Genomic DNA, 27,368 nt, shown 5'->3' on the forward strand with positions numbered 1-27,368 from the left:
ATATTTGCTCCAGTCAGACACCTGGGACTCATCTTTTAAGTTCTCCCTTTCCTTTCCATTTAGTCAATCACCCAATCACCAGCATCCATTGATTTTATGGCCTAAATATCTCTTATATTTGTCCACTTCTCCCCATCCTCACCACCATCAAAGCTACCATTATCGTTTCACATCTAAACTACCGTAACAGCCTCCCAACTGACCTCAATACAACCAATTTTTCTGTATTAGTCTTCCCCAAAGGGGATCTAATATTCCAAAGGACTGGTAAAATGATTGGGGTGTAGGGGGAAAATAGTCAAACTCCTATTTATACTGAGTTGATTATATAAGCTAATATGAAAAACTATATTTTACTAATTTTTTAATATATGCATGAAATTATAGGCAGAAATTTCTACAATAGGAAAAATATTGTTTTTTTAAAATTCAATATATCAAAATAGATTGCAGTTTACATGCTTAGAGGGTATCACCAATATAATAAAAATAAGACCCTTAAATATCAGTAGCACCATAACCACACTTTGTTATGTGACAAAAAAAATGACTATGAGTATCTTCAAGGGACACAAAAGGAGTGCTGGTTATCCGGTGGGCAAGCACCTAACAGCAACTAAAGTCAGAGATGAATGGTACTTTTAAAAAAGACAAGTATTCTGAATTCCAAATTAGCTGTCCTTCTCAGAAGTGACAAGTGGCTGAAACAGACATTAAAAAAATAATACATATAATTTGTTCTTCAAGTTGAGGGTGATATTTTTTTAAACGAGTAAGAAATTAACTACTTTTAGAAAGAAATGTACATTAGTTATTAAAGAGACATGTGAAAATTTATCATTAATACATAATTTTGTTACTGAAAATTACATGAATGTGTCATGAATAAAAACTTTACTTTTTTAAGAACTACAAATGAGTATGAAGAATCTCTGTGGGATGATAGAAATGTTCAAAACTGGATGTAGTAATGGCTGCACAATGATGTAAATTTACTAAAAATGAATGATTTATGTACCTAAAGCAGGTGAACTATATGGTTATAAATTATACCTCAAAAAGATCGTCTAAAAACCTATTATCCACTCAAAAATTTGAAACAATTTTCTAGCCTATTAAAACTTCCAAATAAAGAGTACCATTTATTAACCCCATTTGTTAAAAAAATATTCTAATGCAGTTGTCAACATCAGCTGATTTATTTAACAAGAGGAAAAAATGGAACTTTTCTAGGTAAAGTACAATGAAAACGAGTGGATTAGACTGAAAAATTACTAAATCATGAGGTACAGTGACAATGAAATATTTCCACTTAAATTGCTTATCTTTATGAGCTATCATTTCCCGTTATGACAACCTTTAAGATCAAGCACTAAAATAAAGTGAACTTGGAATCAAAGCTGAGAATACAGATTCAAAATGGAAAAGATTTTATTTTATTTATTTATTTTTTTCAACGTTTATTTATTTTTGCGACAGAGAGAGACAGAGCATGAACGGGGGAGGGGCAGAGAGAGAGGGAGACACAGAATCGGAAACAGGCTCCAGGCTCTGAGCCATCAGTCCAGAGCCCGACGCAGGGCTCGAACTCACGGACCGCGAGATCGTGACCTGGCTGAAGTCGGACGCCTAACTGACTGCGCCACCCAGGCGCCCCAGAATGGAAAAGATTTTAAATAATGAAACATATTAAATAATATTTCTCACTAAATGTTAGTAAGTTTTTTATGAAGTTTCACCGTTAATAAAAATCTGTAAAATACTGATTACTTATTTCGTTGTTCTTATATTTCTATTTGTGCATATTATACTATACATAATGAGTACAGTAAAAGGTGGATAAAGTTTATAAATAATCATATATAAATTAGGAGTACATGCTAACATTTTTTTTTTTAACTAAGAGAGGAACACTATTAGAAGGTCTGGAGACTATTTTCATTTTATTTTTTAATGTTTATTTATTTTTGAGAGAGACAGAGACAGAATGTGAGGGGGTTAGGGGCAGAGAAAGAGAGGGAGACACAGAATCCGAAGCAGGCTCCAGGCTCTGAGCTGTCAGCACAGAGCCCTATGTGGGGCTCGAACTCACAAGCTGTGAGACCATGACCCGAGCTAAAGTTGGACGCTCAGCTGACTGAGTCACCCAGGTGCCCCTGGAGACTATTTTTAAAACCTGAATCTCATTATGCCTCTTCTCTGCTTGAAACTATTCAACGGTTTCCCACTGTTCTTAGGTTAAAAATCCAGCTCCTTAATTTAGTTACAAAGCTCTTCCTGACCATGTCCGTATTCATCTGTTCAGCTTCAACACTTTCCAGTGGGAAGTGGCTTCCTTCACTTCCATGTTCCAGGAGCTCTCTCACGCATTGCTAGCATCTGGGAAAGCACACATGCCCTTCCTTTCTGCCTGGCTAATGCTTACTCATTTTTCACAAGTCAGCTTAACTATCATTTCTATTGGTACACCACCTTTGATTCTCTCAGCTAGGTTAGGTCTCCTAAGTACACGTTCCTATTACAATCTCTATTTCCCGTTTCATAAAACTTTATTGTAATTGTAATCACTTACTAAGTCTTACTTATTTCCTTCTCTATCTTCAGTGTCAAACACACTATTTATTAGCACATAAAGACAATCGATAAATATTACTGAATGACGAAACATGTTTAATCCACATTACAGACATTAAAAACAGCAAAAAAGAACTTACCAAATAAGATAAAAAGCCCATGTGGTGTGATAAGCTGTTTGAAAAGGATAACACAAAATATAAGTGTCTAAGTAAAACAATTAAAGTAAGTTTACTTATAAAAACAGCAGCTGACTTTGTATAAAGCACTGATTTTATATGCTTCTTCTATATATACTAGTGATGAATTTTAATAAAAATCCTTGAAATAAACTTGAACATTTTAATTTGAATATAACCCTAGACCAGAAGCTATGATACCTCCTCCTGAAAAGAGTAAAATTATAAAATAATTTTCAACTCACATCCGGATTGAGATTGGTGACAAGCAGAACAGAATTTCCTGGTACACCACTAGTCCCAGGAATGGCCATCCTTCCAGTGACAGCAGAGGAGGTGATTGTGAGAGGGCCCAGAGCTCCAGGAACAGCTGGGACTGATATACCTTTTTAAAACATCAAAAGCATTTCATATACTGGTTATCTGGGGAATTACAACACTGGATATAGCTTAAGTAAATAAATGAAGATGAAAGCAAAAATATAGAAGAAAATAAGTCAAAGCTACCATAAAAATATCAAAGGCCAGTTAGCCTAGAAGTCAAGATCCTTATTCTTTGACATCATCACAGTCAGTACTCTGTTATTTATAATACAGAATTTTGCAGAGCAACTGAATTCACTGGTCTTAAAAGTCATTAGAGGATCTATCAACTGTTAAGTGCTCCATTTCTTCAAAGATATTTTAGCACATCCCTATAAGGTAGATGTATTTTTTCATTTGGCTTTTACCACAAAATTATATTAAAAAAAAAAAAAAGCCCTTCAGCAAAAGTCATATTTGTGACTAGGAAGTATTACATGTCCTAAAAGTGGACTGTGGCAATGGCTGTTCAACTCTGTAAATTCACTAAAAATCACTGGACTGTATACCAGGCATTCAGAATACAAAACATTCTGTATAAGAGAAGTATTTTGTGGGAAAAAACCCTGTAACCCTGTAAAGTGCTATATAAATATTATAACCATCAATAATTGATTTATAGAGTTCAGTATTCTTCTGTAGTGAGAATTTTCAGAGCTCTCTATTCCCCTAGATAGTCCAGAACTATTTCAAGTTTGGTAATACTGGAATATTGACACTATATCCTATGCCTAAAATAGCACTTTACTTTTACAGAAGGTCCTACTATTTGTGTTCTCAGCTTAAAAATTATCTAAGGCAAAATCTCTAGTTTATGTAAAATAAACCAGTTCCTTAATGGTATTTCTTGATTCTTTAAGCTCAAAGTTCCTTATAATACGGTCTGGTCACTTTCCCACAAATCACATAATTAAACAATATACTTTACATTCAGACTATTCTGCTTGACCATCCAATGAGGTCATTACGACCATCATCCTCCTGAGTTTTAAAACTCTGCAGACCACTTTCTCAGGCTGGATATTTTCCCCATGAAATCGATATTCAATGGGTCCTTTACATGGCCTCTTCCCATGCCCCTCCAATCCAACACTGCAACTTCTGAATAACCTGTGTAGGTTTATTACATATCACCAGTAGTACAACGTAGCTATATGGTACGGTGTGTAGTATGTTATATCCGTATGCGGGGTGTGTGTGTGTGTGTGTATGTATGTATCTACCCTCTACTGAAGCTTAAGTCTTATCAACTCAGGAGTCTCCTAAATGCATTTTTTCCCCTCTTCCTTAATATCTGTGGTGATTTACACACGGTGTGTGTCAAAAAGAAATATCAAGGGGCCCCGGGTAGCTCAGTCGGTTAAGCATACTTCGGCTCAGGCCATGATATCACGATTCGTGTTTTGGAGTACCGTGTCAGGCTCTGTGCTGACAGCTCAGAGCCTGGAGCCTGCTTCAGATTCTGTGTCTCCCCCTCTTTCTTCCTCCTCCCATGCTCATGCTCTGTCTCTGTCTCTCAATAATAAATAAACATTAAAAATTTTAAAAAATATATCTAAGATGAAGGAAACCATATATCACTACTCCCAAATGTTTATCAATTAAACTTTGGGGAGCTTCAAATAAATAAAAATAATGTATAATGCCTTCATTTTAATGGAATAGGTAGAATATTCATTTAATTAAACATGTATTAAGATTTCTTAAAACCACCAAAAACATAAAACTTAAATGTCAACCTTATCATATTTTCTCTTTTAGTCAACTTCATCCTCTCTATCAAAGATAGCAGTTAAAATTCCCAAGATTAGAGGGGCAGAATATGAAGATTACTGACAGAAAGGAGTTATGTTGCAATTTAAAATACAGTTATACTCATAAATCAGCTGGAAACTGGAAATGTCATATGTACACTAGGCTTAACATTATGCCACTCTTCTAATCACCAACCATAGTGTTTTCTTTAGGCATTAAAGAGAAAATCATAAAGTAAATTTTTTCTTTTCCTGAACTTATGATCGAATTTATTTTGTTTACATTATCAAAGTATTAACCAATTGCTATCTCTTAATTATCTCTATTAGCTAAGAAAATATATATATCTCCTAAAATAAACAGCATGCATACTCTCTATGGTAATCCTCTGAAACCATTAATGATATAAGAAAGGATTTAATATTTAATATGTATTAATTCAGGTATTTACTGACTGCATAGTATGTGTTGAAGGCCATCAAAGGCATCAAGAACCTAAATGTAAATAAGACACAGGTCCATTCAACATGTAATTGATAAGCTTATTAGCAAAGATAGAAGCAGTTCATACAATTCATAGAGTAATCTAAAAGGCAAATGTCAGGCTACTTAATATAGTCAACCTATAGTATATCTGTGTCAATAACAAGTATAAAAGAAGCAGGACATATAATGGAATTTGGGGACTGAGAATGGAACCACAGGGAATGAGCTGTAAAGACAAGGAAGCTGTGCATCATACAATGAGCCATTCCTATGGTTGATATACATAATGCATTTATTGTAAATCCTTCAAATATAGTGATGTTTTTCATCTTGATAAGCTCTTAGAACATACAGATCACTGAAAAACTGTTTCAAATTCAACTTTAAAAAGTCACCTGTAGCTTGATGAAATCCAATGGCTGGGGCAAATCCAGCAGCCCCTGCATATGGTGAAGAAATTATACCTGGTGCACCTAATGGGGAAGAAAAGCTGAAGTAAATATTCTACCTTGTATAGATATGGTTATCAAAGCAATAAAAAAAGTTTTATGATGGTATACTATTGATAAAGAGATACTGTTATGGAATAAAGATTTGTTCAAAAGGTGATACCTAATGTGTAAGTAAAGAGCCTCTGCCCCTTCCAGAGCCTAACCTCTTTCACCTGGGCTCAAGGTTCAAGAGTACAGCTTAGCTGTTATTTAGTTTTGAGTTACTAGTTACTTCATTTTCATTTCTTTTGTTTTGTTACTTAGGCTGAGATTCATGCCCTTATTTAGAGCACTATTTCTATGTGAAAATTTCTATGTCAAATACTTACTGAAATGTACTATACCTAGATGGTACGGTGGTGATGAAAATATGAAATAAAAATCCTTACTTTTGAAAGGCTTACAAACTACAATTGTATGAATTATACTGAAGATCTAATGGTTTAAACACAAATGTACTGCAAGTGGTCTAAGAAGGAAATGCAGAGGATTCACTGTGATTGTTTGGAGGTGTCTCAGGAAGTAAAACTTGAGCTAGACATTATGTAATTGAAAAGCACAGTGCCTACTGCATACCAGATGCTAAACAAATGCTGGTATTATTTCCTTTCTTTCCAGAAGCCTGGGGACTGTGACCATCAAGAAAAACAGGAGTTAGTTCCAATGGAGAAGTCAATACTAGTCGCAAGACAATGTGATTTCGGACATGTCAAGGTTGAGGTGATGGTAAGACACAAGTGGAAATGAGAAGGCATACTTAGAAAAAGTAAGACACAGATCTGTAAATCATCTATGTAGAAATAAACGTGAAAGCCATATGAAAAAAAGTTACACTTTTTTAAAAAGACAGAAGACAAAAAATGGAAGAGAGTATTAATGGATACTTTAATGGATTCCAAAAATGGAATGGAGTATTAGTACATTTAAGTGACAGAGGAAGAAGATGAACATTCTAAGAAAAAGAGAACAGCCTTAGAAATAGAAAAAAAACAAAACAGAGAATTATAACCCCTCAGGATCTAGAGGAACAGTGTTTAAGTGGGTGGGGGCTCAGGAGAAGTCAAAGAGAATAAGAAATATAAAAAGTAAAGAAGTTTTAGAGCAATATCGAGAAGTTAGACTTTAAGAGTCAAAGGGAGAGGTTTTTTTCTTTTTAATGATAGGTTGATGAGCATATTTACGGGAAGAAATATGTAGGCTGTATTTTCCAGAGGAATTAAAAACTCAAAAAGTTTATTCTCTTCATTAAAAATAGTTAACAGAATCTGTTAAATATGTAGTTGTGATTTATTAAAATAACTCAAGAAAATATATAGTCATTAAGAGACTTCAGGGATAGAGCTGGCAGGGAGAACTGACAGTTAAGTGAAGATAACAAAAAATGAGATAACTGACAGAATTAAGTGATGAAGTAAGAGGAATGTAACATTTATTGAGAGCACACTGAGAGTCAAGCATTTTTCTAGTGCTAAGGAAGAACTGTCCTTGTTAAACTTATATTCAAGTAGGTTCAAGACCATACAGAAAAATGATTTAAAAAGATTTTTTAAGTTTATTTATTTATTCTGAGGGAAAGGGAGGGACACAGAGAGAGGGAGAGACAATCCCAAGGAGGCTCCACACTGCCAGAGCAAAGACTGATGTGGGGCTCAATCGAAGAACTGTGAGATCATGACCTGAGCCAAAATCAAGAGTCGGACACCAACTGAGCCACCCAGGCGCTCCTAAAATGATTCATTTTTACAACAGAAATAACTATATTTAAGGCATAAAGACTTAACAAAGAGGCTTCAACATGGATATGAGTAATTATGAAAATCTGTGCTAGAAAGTTAAACATATGAAGAGATATATAGTAGATTGCATTATTGTTGCCAAGTATTTACCTGCCCCTTCCGTATAACTCTGGCTAGTACTGTGACTTGCACACATCTTTATGCAATTCCCACTGCACTTAATTAGGAGTACACAGCGATATGACATACACCACCTCTCTATAAAGAACCTTCAAGAGGCATTACGGGTTTACATCAGCTCTCCTATTTTTTACTCTCTGGCACCAGAATGTAATGTAATGTAATGACACTTTTAAACTGGGCACTAGATCACAAATACATATGAAGGAGTGCTGCAAGAATGGGTTCACAGCTGCATAAATGTCAGGGGTGTGAAAGAAATAAATGTTAATTGCTGTAAGCTACTGAAATTGGGGGGAGGGCAAATGAGGTATTTTTAAAACACAAGAAGACTGGAGCGCCTGGATGGCTCAGTGAGTTAAGTGTCCGACTTCAGCTCAGGTCATGATCTCGCAGTTCGTGGGTTCGAGCCCGGCATCAGGCTCTCTGCTGGCATTCAGAGCCTGCTTCGGATCCTCTGTCTCCTCTCTCTACCCCACCCCTGTTCACACTCTCTCCCTCCCTCTCTCAAAAATAAACAAACATTTATTTTTTTTATTTAAAAAAAATTTTTTTTCAACATTTATTTATTTTTGGGACAGAGAGAGACAGAGCATGAACGGAGGAGGGGCAGAGAGAGAGGGAGACACAGAATCGGAAACAGGCTCCAGGCTCTGAGCCATCAGCCCAGAGCCTGACGCAGGGCTCGAACTCACGGACTGCGAGATCGTGACCTGCCTGAAGTCAGACGCTTAACCGACTGCGCCACCCAGGCGCCCCAAAAATAAACAAACATTAAAAAAAAACACACAAAAAGACTAATACAGATGGCTATGGTAGGGGGCTATGAGGTTGCGAGACTAGTAGGTTTTAGAGAAATGAGGAAAAATTTTGAGGTAAGTATCCCAGAATGCTAAATAGCGATAAATATAAGAATTGGCAAACAATTAACAGGGATAAATTTTAAGTAATTGCTCCCAAGTAAAATATGATTAATAAGAACATTTGTTAAAATTTGACAGAAGAATCATTGATAGTTTCTATAAATAAACATTCCCCCAAATAAGCAGAAACAGAAACATTTTAGCAAAGTAACCTTTAGACAATGGGTTAGTATCTTTATGAAAAGATTATACAAACTTTTATGAAAAAGACTTAAGAGTTGAGTGACTAACAATTGTTTACATCTGGAAAATGTACCCCTACAACAGCAATTAAGGCAATAAAAATTGTTAACATTTTTACCTGTGAAATCAGTTTATCAATAATATTTATAATAATAAAACCCTAAAGAAACACATTTAATGTCCAAATTGGAGAATGTTTAAATTATGAGTTGCTAGACAAAATACAGAGCCATTTAAAATACTACAGAGAGTATGTACTACAAAAAAAATAATGCTCCGTAATTATTTTTTAAAAATGTGGACTCAGTAGCAGATTAAATAAACAGACCAACCTTCATGCAGAAAATGCCCGAAGAGTGTAAAGATTTTTAAAAAAATCTAACAGCCAACAAGATGATAAAGAATAACGAGGTCAAAAGCCAAGCCCCAAGAAACTGAGCTTTGGTTTTATCAGCCTCATGGGGTAGTAGACAAGATGAAAATTCCAGGATTGGCCCCAGGAAGGAAGTCAATAGATGACCTTTATGGCATTAATCTGGAAGTGTACACCTTAATAACCTGCCCTTCTCACCCTCAGACAAGACTGCAAGAAAAAGTGCCTTCATGTCTAATAGAAAAGGGAGAAAAAAGTTGCTGAAAAGGCCTAACCAAAAGCAAGCTCTGACAATTTGCAGCAGCTCAAATTCACATTTCTTAGGAGTCCAAAATAAAACTAATGAAGTTATGGATTTAGACTGAAATGGTACCAAACACAGAGCCTTTAATTTTGCAGACAAACAAATTCTCTCTGGAGGAGCATACCACGATCCCAAATAACTCATACAATTAGTTCTCTAAGTAAAATGAATAGCTCATTTAAAAGAAAGAAAGAAAAACCTAACAGAGACAGACACAGGAATTATCAGATCAAGATTTTAGATAGTACACTTGAAGAAATAAAAGATATGCCAAAAAATACTGTAGGTCAGAAGACACTTAAAAAGAGCAAAATAAAATTTCTAGAAATGAAAAACACAATTAATGAAATCTAAATTACTGGATGAGCTTAACAACAGATTAGACAAAGTTTCAAAAACTTTGATTTGTGAAATCAAAGGTCCTAAGGAATTATTCAGAATGCATTTTAGAGAGATAAAATAGAAAATATGAAAGTCTGCGACCCTCAGAATAGAGTAAGAGGGTATAACAGGTCAAATCAAAGTTTCAGAGAGTAAGAAAAGAAATTGTGGGAAGGGAAAATATATGAAAAGATAATTTCTATAACCAATAAAAGGCAATGACCCATCAAATCAAGAAGCTCACGGAAGCTCCAATTAGAATAAACACATCACAGACACATCACACTGAAACCACAGGGCATCAAAGATGAAGAAAACGTCTGAAGAATAGCCAGAGAGAAACAAGCAGTAGTTAAATTGACGCAGCTGACTTTCTAAGAACAAAAATGAAAACCAGAACATCATCAAATGATTTAATATACTGAATGAAAAGAAAAAGAAATACATCTGTTGATCTAAAACTCCATAGTAAGCAAAAGCATCTTTTAAAACTGACAACAAAATAAAGACATTTTTGAACAAAAATTTGAAAACTTCAAATACGTTATCATGGACTTTCCTAAGTGAATACTGGAGGATACTGTTCAGGTAAGTGAATCCAGATGGCATATCTGAGTTGTAAGAAAGAATAAAAAGTTGGGGCGCCTGAGCAGCTAAGTCAGTTGAGTATCTGATTCTTGATTTCACCTCAGGTCATGATCTCATGGTTTGTGAGATCAAGTCCCACATCAGGTTCTATGCTGCCAGTGCAGAATTCTCTCTCCATCTCTGCCTTTCCCCCACTTGCACTCCCTTTCTCTCCCTCTCTGAAACTAAATAAATGAACATTAAAAAAAATAAAGAAGGAATAAAAAGTCTACAGTTACATATGGTTTGATCTAAACGAACATTTATTATATAAAACAATACTAACAAGTTGCCTGATTAAAAAAATTTTAAGGGGCACCTGGGTGGCTCAGTTGGTTAAACGTCCAACTTTGGCTCAGGTCATGATCTCACAGTTTGTGGGTTCAAACCCTACATCAGGCTCTGTGCTGACCATTCAGAGCCTGGAGCCTGCTTCAGATTCTGTGTTTCCCTCTCTCTGCCCCTCCCCTGCTCACACTCTCTCTCTCTCTCTCTCTCAAAAATAAACATTAAAAAAAAAGTTTTAATTTTAAAATGTAACAATAATATCATGAGTTAGGAGAAGGTAAAAGAGGGTAAAAGCAGTTAAACTTCGCTAAAAGTTCTTAAGTTATGTAAGGAAAGGGTACACTATCAGTTAACTTTCGATTTTGGTAAAGTAAGTATGAAAGTTAAAAATCATAGATACAAACACAAAACAGTACTAAATTCCAAAAACAGCAAGAAAAACAGAATAATAAATAAAAAACATTACTTCAACAAGTATTTTTGAATGCCTATTTCATGTCAGGCATAAACATATATAAACTAAATAGAAGAAAAAATCTACCCTGGTGAAGCTTAATTCTAGTGATAAAAATAAAATAATAAATACAGTAAAAAACTACAAGTAAGAAAGAGATAAATACTATAGAAATCAGAATAGGGGTGCCTGGGTGGTTCAGTCGGTTATATGCCCGACTTCGGTTCAGGTCATGATCTCGGGTTTGTGAGTTCATGCCCTGTGTTGGGCTCTGTGCTGACAGCTCAGATCCTGGAGCCTGCTTCGGATTCTGTGTCTCCCTCTTCTCTGCCCTTCCCCATCTCACTCAAAAATAAAGAAACATTAAAAAAAACCTTAAAAAAATAGAATAGGAAGAATCAGGAGCACTGAGGGCTAGTCAGGGTAGGTCAAAGGCAGCATGAAAAAAACTGAGGGTACCTGAGAGAAAAGTACTCCAGCTAGGGGGAATAACTGGAATAATCTAGAGGTGGGAACACACTTAAAATGTTTTATAAACTGGAGGGACTGTCAGTTTGGTGAGCAGAAAGAGTGGGGTGGAGGGGGGCAGGGAGGGTACTGACAAAGATATTTAAAAAGTAAAATTGGAGTGCATGGTATAGGGCCTTGTAATCCAACGTAAGGATGTGAGCATTTACTCTGAAAGAAAAAGGAAGTTTGGAGGGCTTTCAGTCAGCATTAGACTGAAATTGATAGGACTCACTTTTCTTTTTTAAAAGGAATTATGTAAAGTTTTGACATATAGTTAAAACATGTGAAACTATCATCACAATCAAGATAACAAATATTTCTTCATTTCAAAAATTTCCTTGTGCCCCTTTGTAATCCCTCTCCCTCCAAACCCTGTCCCTAGGTAACCACTCATCTGCTTTCTGTCACTATAGACTAGTGTGCATTTTTCAGACTTACACATAAACAGAATCATACAATAGGTGTTCTTTAAAAAATCTGGTTTCTTTAATTCAGAATAAAGTTTTGTCGGCTTCTTTCAATCAAAATAATCTGGTTCTCCTTGTTGATATATTCCTGTGTATTTAAATAGCATTTCATCATATGGACAAACTATACTTTAAAATACTCACCTGTAATAAAATATTTCTAGATTTTGGTCATTACAAATAAATTGCTAAGGACATTTCTACACAGGTATCTGTGTGGATATGAACTTTGATTCCTCTTGGATAAGTGATCAGGTAGAATGAGTGGGTCATAATGCAGGCACACATTTAACTTTTAAGGAAACTGTCCAAGTCTTTGCTAAAGTGGTCTTACCTAAATTTTACATTGCCACCAACACAGTACGCCAGTGAAAGATGGTCCACATCCTTGATACAGTAAACCTTATAAAATTTAGCCATTCTAATGGGCATGTACCACTATCTTATAGTGATTTTAATTTCCACTTCCCTGATGACTGGGGATAAGCATCATTTCAGGTGCTTGTCGACATTCATATGCCATTTTTTGTACACTATCTTCATATCTTTTGCACATTTTTTCTTGGTTTGTTTTCTTCCTATTGAGTTATAAGAGGTCTTCACATAACTTGATATAACTACTATGTCTGATATATGTGCTGCAAAGGTTTTCCTTCAAGTCTGTAGCCTGCCTTTGATTTCCTTTTTTTTAAAAATTTACTTCTTTATTCTATTACTTTTTTTTAATATTTATTTTTGGAGAGCACAAGCAGGGGAGGGGCAGAGAAACGGGGACAGAGGATCTGAAGCAGACTCTGCACTGACAGGCTGACAGCAGTGAGCCTGATGTGGGGCTCAAACTCCCTAACTGCAAGATCATGACCTGAGCCAAAGTTGGACACTCAAATGACTGAGCCACCCTAAAGTTTATTTTTGAGAGAGAGAGAGAGAGAGAGAGAGAGTATAAGCATGGGAGGGGCAGAGAAGGGGGAGAGATAGAATCCCAAGCAGGCTCTGCACTGTCAGCACGGAGCCCAATGCAAGGCTTGAACTCAAGAGTCGGACACTTAGCCAACTGAGCTACCCACGTGCCCCTGCCTTTGGTTTTCTTGATGTTATCTTTCAAGCACTGTTAACATACAGTGTAATATTAGTTTCGTGTGTATATTACAGTGATTCAACATTTCTATATTCCCTACATCACCCAGTGCTCATGACTACAAGTGCTCTCCTTAATCTCCATAACCTATTTAAACCCCCTCCCCCACTCTGGTAACCATTTGTTTGTTCTCTGTAAGCAAGAGTTGGGGGTGGGGTGCTCCGGTGGCTAAGTGACTGACTCTTGATTTTGGCTCAGGTCACAGTCTCACTGTTTGTGAGTTCAAGCCCTGCATCAGGCTCTGTGCTGACAGTGCGGAGCCTGCTTGGGAATCTCTCTCTGCCCCTCCCATGTGCTCTCTCTAAATAAAGAAACGTTAAAAAAAAAAAAAAGAAAGAAAGAAAAAAGAGTTCAGGTGCCTGGCTGGCTCAGTCAGAAGTGCATGCAACTACTGAGCTTGGGGTGATGAGTTCAAGTCTCATGTTGGGTAAACAGATTACCAAAGAAACAAAAACAAAAAAACCAAAACCAAACAACCAAACCAAACCAAACAAACACAAATTAAAGTCTGTTTATTGATGTCTTTCTCTTATTTTTTCCTTCGTTTTATATTAGATTCTACATGAGTGAAATCATGTGATAGTTGTCTTTCTGACTTATTTCACTTAGAATTATACTCCCTACCTCCATCCATGTCATTGGAAATGGCAAAATTTCATTTTTTATGGCTGAATAATATTCCATGTGTACACACATTCTTTTGCATGTTGCTGTCCAGTTTTCCCAACACTGTATGTTGAAGAGACTCTTTTTCCCATTGGATATTTGTTTCTGCTTTGTTGAAAATTAATGGACCACACAATCGTGGGTTTATTTCTGGGTTTTCTCTTCTGGTCTATTGACCTATGAAGTCCAGAATTATGATGTCCCCTGCTTTGCTTTTCTTTTTCAAGACTGCTTTGGCTGTTTGGGGTCTTTTGTGGTTCCATACAAATTTTAGGGTTGTTTGTTCTAGTTCTGTGAAATCTGCTCTTGGTTTTTGATAGAGATTGCCTTAAATGTATAGACTGCTTTGGGTACTACAATCATTTAAAAATATTTGTTCTTTTAATACACGAACATGGAATGTCTTTCCATTTCTTTGTGTTGTCTTCCATTTCTTTCATCAGTGTTTTACAGTTTTCAGAGTACAGGTCTTTTACCTCTTTAGTTAAGTTTATTCCTAGGTATCCTACATAAGATATCTTAAATTATTTTTGGTACAATTGTAAATGGGATTGTTTTCTTAATTTCTCTATCTGCTGCTTCATTATTGGTATACAGAAATACAACAGATTTCTGTTCTTTCATTTTATATCCTACAACTTTACTGAATTTATCAGTTCTAGCAGTTTGTTGGTTGAGTCTTAGGGTTTTCTATATATATTATTATGCCATCTGCAAATATTAAAAGTTTTACTTCTTCTTTCCCAAACTGGATGCCTTTTCTTTCTTTTTGTTGTCTGATTGTTGTGGGTAGGACGTCCAGTACTATGTTGAATAAAAGTGTTGACAGTAGACATCCTCGTAATGTTCCTGACCTTAGGGGAAAAGCTTTCAGTGTTTCCCCATTAAGGATGATGTTAGCTGTGGGTTTTTCACACATGGCCTTATTTATATTAGGCCCTCTAAACCTACTTTGTTAGGCACTTTCATCAAGAATGGATGTTGTGCTTTGTCAAATGATTTTTCTGTTATTTACTGAAATGATAATATGGTTATCCTTTCTCTTACTGATGTGATGTATGATGTTGATTGAAATACGATTATTGAACCACCTTTGCATCCCAGGAATATCCCACTTGATCGTGATTAAAAAAAAAATGTATTGTTTAAAGCAGTTTGCTAGTATCTTATTGAGAATTTTTGCATCCATGTTCATCAGGGATATTGGCCTATAGTTCTCTTTAGTGGGTCTTTATCTGGTTTTGGTATCAGGATAATGTTGGCCTCAGGGAATGAATATCGAAGTTTTCCTTCCTCTTCTATTTTTTGGAATAGTTTGAGAACAAAAGCTATGAGTTTTTCTTTAAGTGTTTGGTAGAAATTGCCTGTGAAACCATCTGGTCCTGGGCTTTTGTTTGTTGGGAGTTTTTTGATTACTGATTCAATACCTTGACTGGTTACTGACTGTTCAAATTTCCTATTTCTTTCTGTCTCAGTTTTGATAGTTTATAGGTTTCTAGGAATTTAACCATCTCTTCTAGGTTGCCTGGTTTGTTGGCATATATTTTTCATAATATTCTCTTACAATTGTTTGTATTTCTGTGGTGTTGGTCTTTTCTCCTCTCATTTGTGATTTGGTGCCCTTTCTTTTTCTTTTTCTTGGCAAGTCTGACTAAAGGATAATCAATTTTGCTGATTATTTTCCAAAGAACCAGCTCCTGGTTTCACTGATCTGTTCTATTGTTTTTTTGTTTTTAGTTTCTATATCATTTATGTCTGCTCTAATCTTTATTATTTTCATCCTTCTGCTGGTTTTCGGTTTTGTTTGTTGTTCTTTTTCTACCTCCTTTAGGTATAAGGTTAGGTTGTTTACGCGAGATTTTTCTTGCTTCCTGAGACAGGCCAGTATTACTATGAACTTCCCTCTTAGAACCACTTTTACTGCATCCCAGAGGTTTTGGACTGTTGTGCTTTCATTATCATTTGTTTCTATGTACTTTTTAATTTCTTCTTTTATTTCTTGGTTGACTCAGTCATGGTTTATTAGCATGTTATTTAGCCTCAATGTGTTTATGGTCTTTCCAGATTTTTTCTTGTGGTTGAAAAGATGCATGGTATCATTTTGATCTTTTGAATTTGCTGGTTTGTTTTGTGGTCTAATATGTGGTCTATTCTGGAGAATGCTCCATGTGCACTTGCAAATAATATGTATTCTGCTGTTTCAGGATGGAATATTCTGAATGTATCTGTTAAATCCACTGTTCTGGTATGTCCTTCAAAGCCACAGTTTCCTTGTTGATTTTCTGTTTACATGAACTGTCCGTTGGGTTAAGTGGGGTGTTAAAGTCCCTTACTATTAGCGTATTACTATCAATTAATTCCTTTATGTTTGTTAATAACTGTTTTATAGTGTATTTGGGTGTTCCTATGCTGGGTGCATAAATATTTATAATTTTTGTATCTTCTTGTTGGATTGTCCCCTTTTTAATTACATAACATCCTTATTTGTTCTTTACAGTCTTTGTTTTTAAGTCTGTTTCTGTCCAATGTAAGTACGTTACTCTCTTTCTTTTGACATCTGTTTGCCTGACAGATGTTTCTCCATCCCTTCACTTTCAAACTGAATGTGTCTTTAGGTCTAAAATGAGTCTCCTGTAGGCAGCATTTAGATGGGTCTTGTTTAAAAAAAAATTTTTTTAATGTTTATTTTTGAGAGAGAGAGAGAGAGAGAGAGAGAGAGACAGAGTGTGAGTGGGGGAGGGGCAGAGAGAGAGGGAGACACAGAATCTGAAGCAGGCTCCAGGCTCTGAGCTGTCAGCACACAGCCCAACACAGGGCTTGAACCCATGAACCACGAGATCATGACCTGAGCCGAAGTCGGACGCCCAACCAACTGAGCCACCCAGGCGACCCTAGATGGGTCTTATTTTTTAATCAATTCTGTCAATCTCTGTTTTGATTGGAGCATCATTTAGTCCATTTACATTCAAAGTAATTATTTTTTTCTTTTAAGTTTTTTTTTTTTTCAACGTTTATTTATTTTTGGGACAGAGAGAGACAGAGCATGAACGGGAGAGGGTCAGAGAGAGAGGGAGACTCAGAATCGGAAACAGGCTCCAGGCTCTGAGCCATCAGCCCAGAGCCTGACGCGGGGCTCGAACTCACGGACCACGAGATCGTGACCTGGCTGAAGTCGGACGCTTAACCGACTGTGCCACCCAGGCGCCCCTACATTCAAAGTAATTATTGATAGATACGTGTTTATTGCCATCTTATTACTTATTTTGTGGCTGTTTCTGATTTTCTCTGATCCTTTTTCTTTTCATGTTTTGCTGATTTTCTTTAGTGATATACTTGGATTTCTTCCTCTCTATTCTTTTAATGTTTTATTCGTGGGTTTTGGTATATGGTTACCATTAGGTTTGTATATAACTTCTTCTGCATTGGTTTACACCTTACAGTATAGGTCTAAAGATCTATTTCAAGAAAGTCAGTTTGTCAGTATGGTACAAGATACAGAAAAAATTTTTAATTTTTTCAGTATGAATACCTATGTGGCTAAAAACTTTTTGAAAAGATTTTCTTTCCCTATGGAATTTTACACTGTTGAAAAATCAACAGATGTATTATATATAAATGAGACTATTTCTAGACTCTGTATTCTGCTCTATTAATGTAAATCTATATATCCTATATATACTACCAAACTGGCTTGATTTCTGCAGCTTTACATTAAGTCTTTCATTAAGAAATTATTGTAAATACTTCGACTATTTTAGATAGCTTTTAAAAAAAATGTTTATTTTAGAGAGAGAGCAAACGAGAGAGTGCACATGCAAGCAGGGAGGGAGCAGAAAGAGAGGGACAGAGAATCCCAAGCAGGTTCCATGCTATCGGCACAGAGCCTGACATGGGGCCCGAACTCATGAACCAGGAGATCATGACCTTAAAGGAAATCAAGAGTTGGACACTAAACCAACTTAGTTACCCAGGCGCCCCATGCTCATTTCACATATGAATAAACAAAAGTGCAGAGAAGTTAAACAATTTGCCCCAAGTCACACAGATCATAAATAGTAGGTCTAGAATTAGAATCTAAAAAGTATGATCCTGGGGCGCCTGGGTGGTTCAGTTGGTTAAGCATCCAGCTTTGGCTCAGGTCATGATCTCGCGGTCCATGGGTTCGCGCTCCGCGTCAGGCTCTTTGCTGATAGATCAGAGCTTGGAGCCTGCTTCGGATTCTGTGTTTCCCTCTTTATCTTCCCCTCCACCGCTTGCACTCTTTCTCTCAAAAATAAACATTTAAAAAGTATGGTCCTGAGGAATAAATATAACAAAGCATGCACATATTTGTGGAGTCACCTAAAGTCACCAAACTCTTTGGAAAAACATTAAGGAACATTCAAAAAAATGAAGAGATGTACAATGTTCAAAGACGGTTAAGACTGTATTGTAAAGATGTCAATTATCTTCTACGTGATTTATAAAGTCAACGTAATCCAAATGAACTCTAACAGCTTTTTCCTTGAGGATGTGACATGTTGACCCTAAAATTCATAGGTAAAATGATGAAGTGCAAAGACACTCTTGAAAAATAAGGTAAGATTTATTCTGTCAGGTATTGAGACTTGTGGTGATGATTAAAGGAGAGACTAATAAATAGACCCATGAATAATACCCACAAAACTACTTAAGCAAATATTCAGCTGAGGTTAATGCTATGTGTTAACAACTCTGAAACCACGCTCTGTGTATTACAAGATTGAGCAAATAAGTAAACACATTGAAGCTAATAGAAACTAAATATCTCATTCTTGAAGCAGGGAGCTAACAGTATGAAAAGGGTGCGGGGATTGGAATTGGAGGTATTAGTTAAAATTTGTGGTTTTTAATCACACGGAGACATATATTTATGAAGCACAGAGAAATACATTTATGACCTACACACACATAGGAATCCCAGTAATGTTCATTTAAAGTGCCTAGAAGCAATGATGTTCCTATCAACAACGAGCACATCTAATGCCTGAGTATTGATTTCAAAAAACCATTTCTAACTAAAAGGAACCGGGCCTCAATGGAGAAGTAGCTGATTGCAGCACTAAGGGAGGGAAGGTAAAGAAGAGCTGAAATATCTTCAGCCAGAAAGTTAGGGAATGTTCAAACAAAGATGGGGATATGTCAAGGGCCATAGAAGCCACTGTGAAAGGGCTCCCACTCGCCAAACCTGGGACAGGTTGAACATAAAATGAAATATCACAGCATAAAACCCACAGAATAAGAATCTATAAGACCATGGGAATGCAAGCTGCTGCAGCCACTCTGGAAAACAGTATGGAGATTCCTCAAAAAACTAAAAATAGAACTACCCTACGACCCAGCAATTACACTACTAGACATTTATCCAATGGTACAGGTGTGCTGTTTCGAAGGGACACATGCATCCCCATGTTTATAGCAGCACTATCAACAACAGCCAAAGTATGGAAAGAGCCCAAATGTCCATCGCTGGATGAATGGATAAAGAAGGTGTGGTATATATATATATACAATGGTGTATTGCTTGGCAATCAAAAAGAATGAAATCTTGCCATTTGCAACTATGTGGATGGGACTGGAGGGTATTAGGCTAAGTGAAATTAGAGAAAGACAAATGTCATATGACTTCACTCATATGAGGACGTTAAGAGACAAAACAGATAAACATAAGGGAAGGGAAACAAAAAATATAAAAATAGGGAGGGGAACAAAACACAAGAGACTCATAAATATGGAGAACAAACAGGGTTACTGGAGGGGGTGTGAGCTAAATAGGTAAGGGGCACTAAAGAATCTACTGATATTATTGTTGCACTATATGCTAACTAATTTGGATGTAAATTAAAAGAAAATTAAATTAAAAATTATAAAAAAATCTGTAAGACCACACTGACAAGAAAAAATAAATGAGTAATAAATAAGCATGGAGACCTAATGCACAGTATAATGAATTAAGACAGACATTATTACATATAAATGTATCAAAGTAACATGTTACACACCTTAAATTCACACAATGTTAGATGTCAAATTTATTCAAAATGAATGAATAAATAAATGAAGGGAGTGGTGGTAAGAAAAAAGTCCTTTATAATAAAATTACAGCTAATAAGCATTAAAGGAATGATGAGATTAACAAATCTCCAATAAGGTAACCATCACAGTAACAACAATATTTGGCAATGGATGATACAATTCAAGAGTGAAAAGTGATAGGGAACAGGATATTTATATAGTCTCAATGTATCACCCTACAAATTACAGAGAAAAATAGTAATTTACTGGGAAGAAACTGCAGAAATCACGATAGTAAGTGATCAAAGTTAGTATCGTCATGAATTAGATAAACTGGCATCCTATGTCTCCTGATGTAACCAACTGAGAAAGACACAACGCTGTTTTAGCCAAAAAAAACCAGACACTCATATTGAGAGACATTCTATGAAATACCTAACCTGAAATCTTCACCAATTCAAATATCATGAAAGACAAAGAGTGAGGAAATGTTCCAAATTAAAGGACTCTAAAGAGACTCCAAATAAATTAGCCTAATACTGGTTTGGGTCTTTACCAGAAAAAAATTCTCTTATAAAGAACATTACTTTTGCAACAGGCAAATTTCTAAAAGGTTTATGGATTAGATCATAGTATTATATAAATGTTTATTTCCCAATTTTGATAAGTGACCTGTGTTTAGGTAAGAATGTCCTTATTCTTAGAAAATACACACTGAGGGGCGCCTGGGTGGCTCAGTCGGTTAAGCGTCCGACTTTGGCTCAGGTCATGATCTCCCGGTCCGTGAATTCGAGCCCCACATCAGGCTTTGTGCTGACAGCTCAGAGCCTAGAGCTTGCTTCAGATTCTGTCTCCCTCTCTCTCTGACCCTCCCCCGTTCATGCTCTGTCTCTGTCTCAAAAATAAATGTTAAATAAATAAATAAATAAATAAGAAAAGAAAATACACACTGAGTATTAAAAAGTAAAGGGGCATCATGCCTGCAACTAACTCTCCAATAATTGAGGGGAAAAAGAAAAAACAACTATCCACCTCTTCCATATAATCAGAGAGACAATGAAGTACATGTGGCATGTTAACTGAGGAATCTTGGATGCTTCTGGATATAAGGGAATTTCTTTGTACTAATTTTGCAACTTGAACTATTTCAAAACAAAATTATTAAAATACTATAAAGTTTATTTATTTTGAGAGAGAGACAGTGTAGGTGGGGAAGAGGCAAAGAGAGAGGGAGACACAGAGAATCCCAAGCAGGCTCTGCATTGTCAGCATGGAGCCCGACGCGGAGCTCGACCTCACAAAACTGAGATCATGACCTGGGCTGAAACCAAGAGTTGAATGCTTAACCAAATAAGTCACCCAGGTGGCACTAAAATACTATAAACTTTAGAATGTAGGTATATATATTTATGATGTCAGAGGAACAAAGGATTTCTTAAACAAGACACAAAAAACATAAATATAAAAGAAATGGCAAATAAATTTGACTAAATAAAAATACCATAACAAGAATAAACCAATAAGCCAAAAATGGAAGAAACTATTTGAAACACATATAGCTATAGCCAACAAAGAACTATTGTGTGGGATATATATAAAAAGAATTTCCACCAAAAAAAAAAAAAAAGAAAGAAAAATAAAAAGAAAAGAAAGAAACAAGACAGCAAACACAAAAATAGGTTAAAAAAAAGTTACAACAGAAAATTCATAAGGGAGAATGGCCAATAAACAAATAAAAATATGTTTAACCTCATGGGTAATCAGGAATATCTCACTGCAGCATTGTCCATAATGACCTCAAACTAAAACAATCCTAATGACTATCAACAATAGAATGGATAAACAAACTGTGGTATATTCATTCAATGGATATCTATATACTTGATGGTACTGAGAATGAATAAGCAACAGCCATATATATATATATATATAAATATGGATGAATCACAAGTCAACAAAAGAAAATGAAGAGCATGATGCCATTTACATAAAATTCTAAATAAAGGAGAAAAAATGTTTAAATTAACACTTAGAGCTGCATAATGAGTGATAAGAAAAACATACACAAGGAAAAAGCAGAAAAGCAAAAGAATGAATATCATCAAATTTGAGACTGATCATCCTGGGACAGGAAGGGAAGGAACATACATAATCAATGAGAGTGCTACAAACACTGCTTCTTCAGGATATATAAATATATTATTTCTTAACCTGGATGATAACTACATGGGTGTTAAAATATATATTTGCATATTTTAGAAGATTTTCTAAAGGTATAGTGTATTATCACTAAAAACAGGGACACAGTGCTTATGACTTAACCCTAGGAGCAGTAAAGAACCTTTAAAAAAAGAAAGAAGAGATAGTAAGGAAAAAGTCAGGAGAGTGGTATTGCACAAGCCAAGAGAAAAGAAGGGAATAGTGAATCATGTTAAATATTAGCAAGAGGCAGAGTAAACTTTCACATAATATGCAAAAAAGTATTGTTCTCTGTTAATGAATCAGCTCTCTTAAGATGTAGACATTAATTTGCAATGACTAAGGATTTATTAAAACGATGAAAAAGGCTGTTACTACTCTGTTATTTTATACTCAGAAACCAAAATTCTTGATCATAATTGAAAAATGTCCTCCTCCCATAATGTATAATTAATTACATCAAAAATATATACTCAATTATTGGAATAAGTACAGTTCTGCATTTGATAGCAAAGTTTTGGTACACTTGAACGACAGCCTCAATTTCTATCATGTATTCCTGAAATTGTGATTACAAAGACCTCTGGCTCTGCCAAATCGGGCATGTAAGTAGAGGCTGGTAACAAGTATAAAACACAAACATTTGGTTAGACCAAGACAGAAACTTTACAGTTTCTGTAAAGAAACTTAACAGTTCAGGAACATGAACTGAACAATTCACTTGTCTTTCTCAGTTATAAGTAACAGAAAGCTTTTACTTGAAAATAAAGTTACAAACTATTTTCCAGAAAATTGGACATGTGGCTAAGGATTCATTTTTCTCACCTATAAAATAAATATGGACTAAATATCACTTAAGGTCTCAATGAGCAATATTTTATGGTGTCATCTGGGAAATGAAAACTAATCACAAAAGGTAATAAAATTTAATACTTTATCTAGATAATAAATCACACCTTCAAGGGCTGCAAAATCCAAAAGTAGCATATATCAACCTAATGATATACCCAACTGGGCCATCCATTGCTTCTTCCTTTACATAATGATTTGTTTTAAAAGTACAAATATATTGGTAACTAATTTTATTTAAAAAAAAAAAAATTTTTTTTAATGTTTATTTTTGAGACAGAGAGAGACAGAGCATGAACAGGGGAGGGTCAGAGAGAGGAGGAGACACAGAATCTGAAACAGGCTCCAGGCTCCGAGCTGTCGGCACAGAGCCTGACGTGGGGCTCGAACTCACGGACCACGAGATCATGACCTGAGCCGAAGTCGAACGCTGAACCAACTGAGCCAACCAGGCGCCCCTATTGGTAACTAATTTTAAATAAAAGAAAAAAGCCCTTCAAACCAACATTTGCAGAGATAATTCAGAAGGTTGTAATTTTAATAATTATAATGCAAAAATACAACTTCACACAAACTTAAGTTACAGATGGGAGTTCTGATTTATAAAAAAAAAAAAAATAAAATAAATCCCCTTCTTTGAACAGAGGAAGAACATACCACTAATTTAGGCCCTTTTTTAAAATAACACTACTTCAGGGGCACCTGGTGGCTCAGTCAGTTAAGTGTCCAACTCTTGGTTTCAGCTCAGGTAATGATCTCATGGTTTATGGGTTCAAGCCCCACATCAGGCTCTGTAGTGACAGCATGGAGCCTGCTTGGCATTCTGCCTCCTCTCTCTGCCCCTCCCTGGTCACTCCCTATCTCTCTCTTCCAAAAATAAATAAATATTTAAAAATAAATAAAATACCACTACTTCAAAAGGAGAAAAGTATTTCTCTCAAGAACACAATACCAATATTCCGTGGCTATAAGTCAACACATTTAAAGCAATGTTAATACTTATGAGCATTAATTTAAAGCAAATGGTTGTTTGGCTTATAAAGAATGAGTAAGATTAATGTTAGAACATAAATTTTTAACTCAATTTCAGATATTCATTTGTTTTGCCAACTAACAGAATCTACTAATATTAAGATTTAATTAAAGGACACATTTTGTTCCAAGATTTTTCTTTCCTTTAGAAATCCTGAGAGAATCCAAGAAGAAAAAGGCTGATATGCACAGATTAATGTATAAAACTTGTAACTTCAGAAAGCTTGCTTTGCGACCCAAAATGGAACTACTCACCAAAAGCAGCAGCCATAGGGGGTTCAAGGGATGGCTGGCCATCACCAGTAGGAAGGTCTAAACGAGTGAAGTCTCTGCTTTTGTCATTATTATATTTCACATTAAGGCTGGTGAGCTTGGAGAAGTCAATACGCAGAGTGCAGCATGCATTATAGATATTCTGGCCATCCAGAGCCTAAAGCATGTAAGAAAGGGACTCAGGTTTTGCAAGACAACAACACTGATAAATCAAGTAGCCTCTACTTTGACACAGAGTGGCAATTAGGTGTAAAGCAGAGAGTAAAGGACTAAAAGCCAAAGACTTGTTTTTACTTTTACCTAGGTCACTAACTGTGTGAACCTAAGAGAGAAAAAGAAAATCTCTCAGTTTTTCACAATGTCATAATAATCCCTTTCTTGTCTATGGTAAGATCAAATGAAAGGAGAGAAATGTAAAAGCGTGGAAAACTTACACATTATTGAGCATCGTACTAGCTACCATTATGATTATTTTGTCCACAACAAATGTTTAAAAATGATTTGATTTTATATTTCATCGCATTTTTTAGCACACTTTACACAGTTTAAGATGAAACCACAACATATGAAACATTATCTCTTTTTTTCTCTTGTAAATCTATTTTATAATACTTTGAATAATAAATGAGGGAAATTTTGCAATTAGTTCTGACATAAGACCAAAGATCAGTAATTCTTACCCCCTTCACAATACTGAAAACTTATCAAAGGAATATATGTAGCCACTTGACTTTCACAAATGCTTAAATTTATAAAAATAGATACCAGAAACCCCAAAACATGAAAAATGCAAATATACAAAAAACACTGACTTATAAACAGTTATTGATGGGTACATCATCATAAAGGTACAAAGTAATATGTGCAGGTAAAGGGTACAGCAAATATAAAGTCCATATTCCTAATATGGCAGACAGTGTGTGGTACAGAAAACTACTAAAAACCTTAGTCCCAATCTTTGAAAAGAAATTAGAAATAATTCAGATACTGATAAAAGATAGAATTAGGGTTAAGAATAGATCTCAATAGGAGATGAGTAAAATATAATCAAACTGAATATGAAATTTTCTACTTGTCAAAAGTCAAGCACTCATGTACTAAAAAAAAAAAAAAGACAATATAAACTAACAGCAGCAAGCTTCCTAAAATGTAGTATATTCACAAAATCAGAGCTCAACAAAATTCAGCAGTGAATACAGTTACAAAATTACAATCTTTGGGCAACTGAATCAAAATGAAGATACAAGAAAAAAGATAATTCTACTTTATTATTCAGATTTTATCAGGAATACTGTGCTCCACTTCTAGATTTTAAAAATATGACAGAAATGAGTCCCAAAGATCTGAGAAGTGATAAATGATTTGAAACCATTTCATATGAAGAAAGTAATCTTTAGCTTATCATTTTAAAAAGCATATGGAACAGTGCATTTAAAAGCAGTAAATTTTACATTACGTATGTTTTACTACAATTAAAAACACACGGTAAATTGCAGCAAGGGAGAAGACACGATGGCATTCTTTGGTATCACTGAAGACTAATTAACAAATGAAAAATGAAAAAAGATCGTAATTACCATTTTGGCATAATGTGCATTCACTGGGTCAGCATACTGAAGCAAGGCTTGAAACTGATTATTCTTTGTAAAGGTGATAATCTTCAAGACTGTGCCAAATTTAGAAAATATCTGGAAAAAGTTCACAGGTTAAATCTAAGGTAAAAATTAGGCTAATGTACTTTTATAAATATAACTCAATTCATAAATTCCATTTTTGTCTATTATTTTTTTAAGTTTATTTATTTTGAGAGAGAGAGAGAGAGAACAAGTGGGGGAGGAACAGAGAGAGAGAGACAGAGACAGAGAGAGAGAGGGAGGGAAGGAGGGAGAGAATCCCAAGCAGGCTCTGTGCTGTCAGCGCAGAGCCTGATGGCAGGGCTCAAACTCACGAACCATGAAATTTTGACCTGAGCCGAAATCAACAGTCAGACGCTTAACCGACTGAGCCACCTAGGCAGCCCTAATGAAAATAATTTCCTTTATTTCCTCTATTAAAATTGTTGGTACAAAAATGACTTAAATCAAGCCTAAGATGTTAATGTTTCAACATCCACACATGGCCTAAAACAGTGCCTGATGCACAACAGGCACTCAAATATTTAACCTATTTTATAGTATGTGATAAACGGCACAATATGAAAAACATGAGACTACAGTAGGAATTAATTACTGGTAAGAGATAATGGTGTTACAAAGCATATGAATGGAAGGGGAAGAGTCATATGGATCAACTATTTCACCTTGAGAATCAGCATCAACTTCTTAAGATTTTTATAGGCAGACAAACTATAAACTGTTCCTCTACAGGCCACTCTGTTAATTCATTCAATATTCAAAGAGCACTGTTCTAGGCCTGGGAAATCAGCAGTGAATAACAACAAAAGTCTATGCCCTAAGGAAAGACAGATGATAAATGAAAAACAATGTCTCATCATAAAAAAGTGTTATGAATAAAAATAAAAGGAAAAGGGATAAGAGTGAACTGGAATGTAACTTGGGAAGGTGCAAGACTGGTCAAAGAAGGCCTCTCTGAAGTGTCTTTGGAGAAGAGGAATAAACACAGTGTGGAGATTTCCTGACAGATACCTGGTTACTACCCTAGCAAGTTCTTACAATATACTTGCTCTACTCCATCACCAATAGCCACGGTTACTACAATGCACTTTGTTTTCCTCTTATATCCCATCCCATCTTAAATGTGGATCTTTTTTAATTTTTTTTTTTTTCAACGTTTATTTATTTTTGGGACAGAGAGAGACAGAGCATGAACGGGGGAGGGGCAGAGAGAGAGGGAGACACAGAATCAGAAACAGGCTCCAGGCTCTGAGCCATCAGCCCAGAGCCC

At 35.6% G+C, this 27,368-nt stretch overlaps 1 protein-coding gene across 8 annotated transcripts in view; it reads right to left on the minus strand.

The window, feature by feature from the left end:
• PTBP3 (polypyrimidine tract binding protein 3) overlaps positions 1 to 27,368 on the minus strand; it is a 122,228-nt gene that overhangs the window by 11,076 nt on the left and 83,784 nt on the right. For all 8 annotated transcript variants that reach the window (XM_040481963.1, XM_040481962.1, XM_040481961.1 and 5 more), the window contains 5 exons: positions 26,042 to 26,152; positions 24,447 to 24,621; positions 5,753 to 5,830; positions 2,999 to 3,138; positions 2,715 to 2,748 (listed from right to left, as the gene is read on the minus strand). In XM_040481963.1, coding sequence (XP_040337897.1) covers positions 2,715 to 2,748; positions 2,999 to 3,138; positions 5,753 to 5,830; positions 24,447 to 24,621; positions 26,042 to 26,152 — 538 coding nt within the window. The remainder of the gene's footprint in view (positions 1 to 2,714; positions 2,749 to 2,998; positions 3,139 to 5,752; positions 5,831 to 24,446; positions 24,622 to 26,041; positions 26,153 to 27,368) is intronic.

Source organism: Herpailurus yagouaroundi, unplaced genomic scaffold (genome assembly GCF_014898765.1).
Source record: "Herpailurus yagouaroundi ecotype Mexico unplaced genomic scaffold, PumYag 160, whole genome shotgun sequence".
Taxonomy (NCBI): domain Eukaryota; kingdom Metazoa; phylum Chordata; class Mammalia; order Carnivora; family Felidae; genus Herpailurus; species Herpailurus yagouaroundi.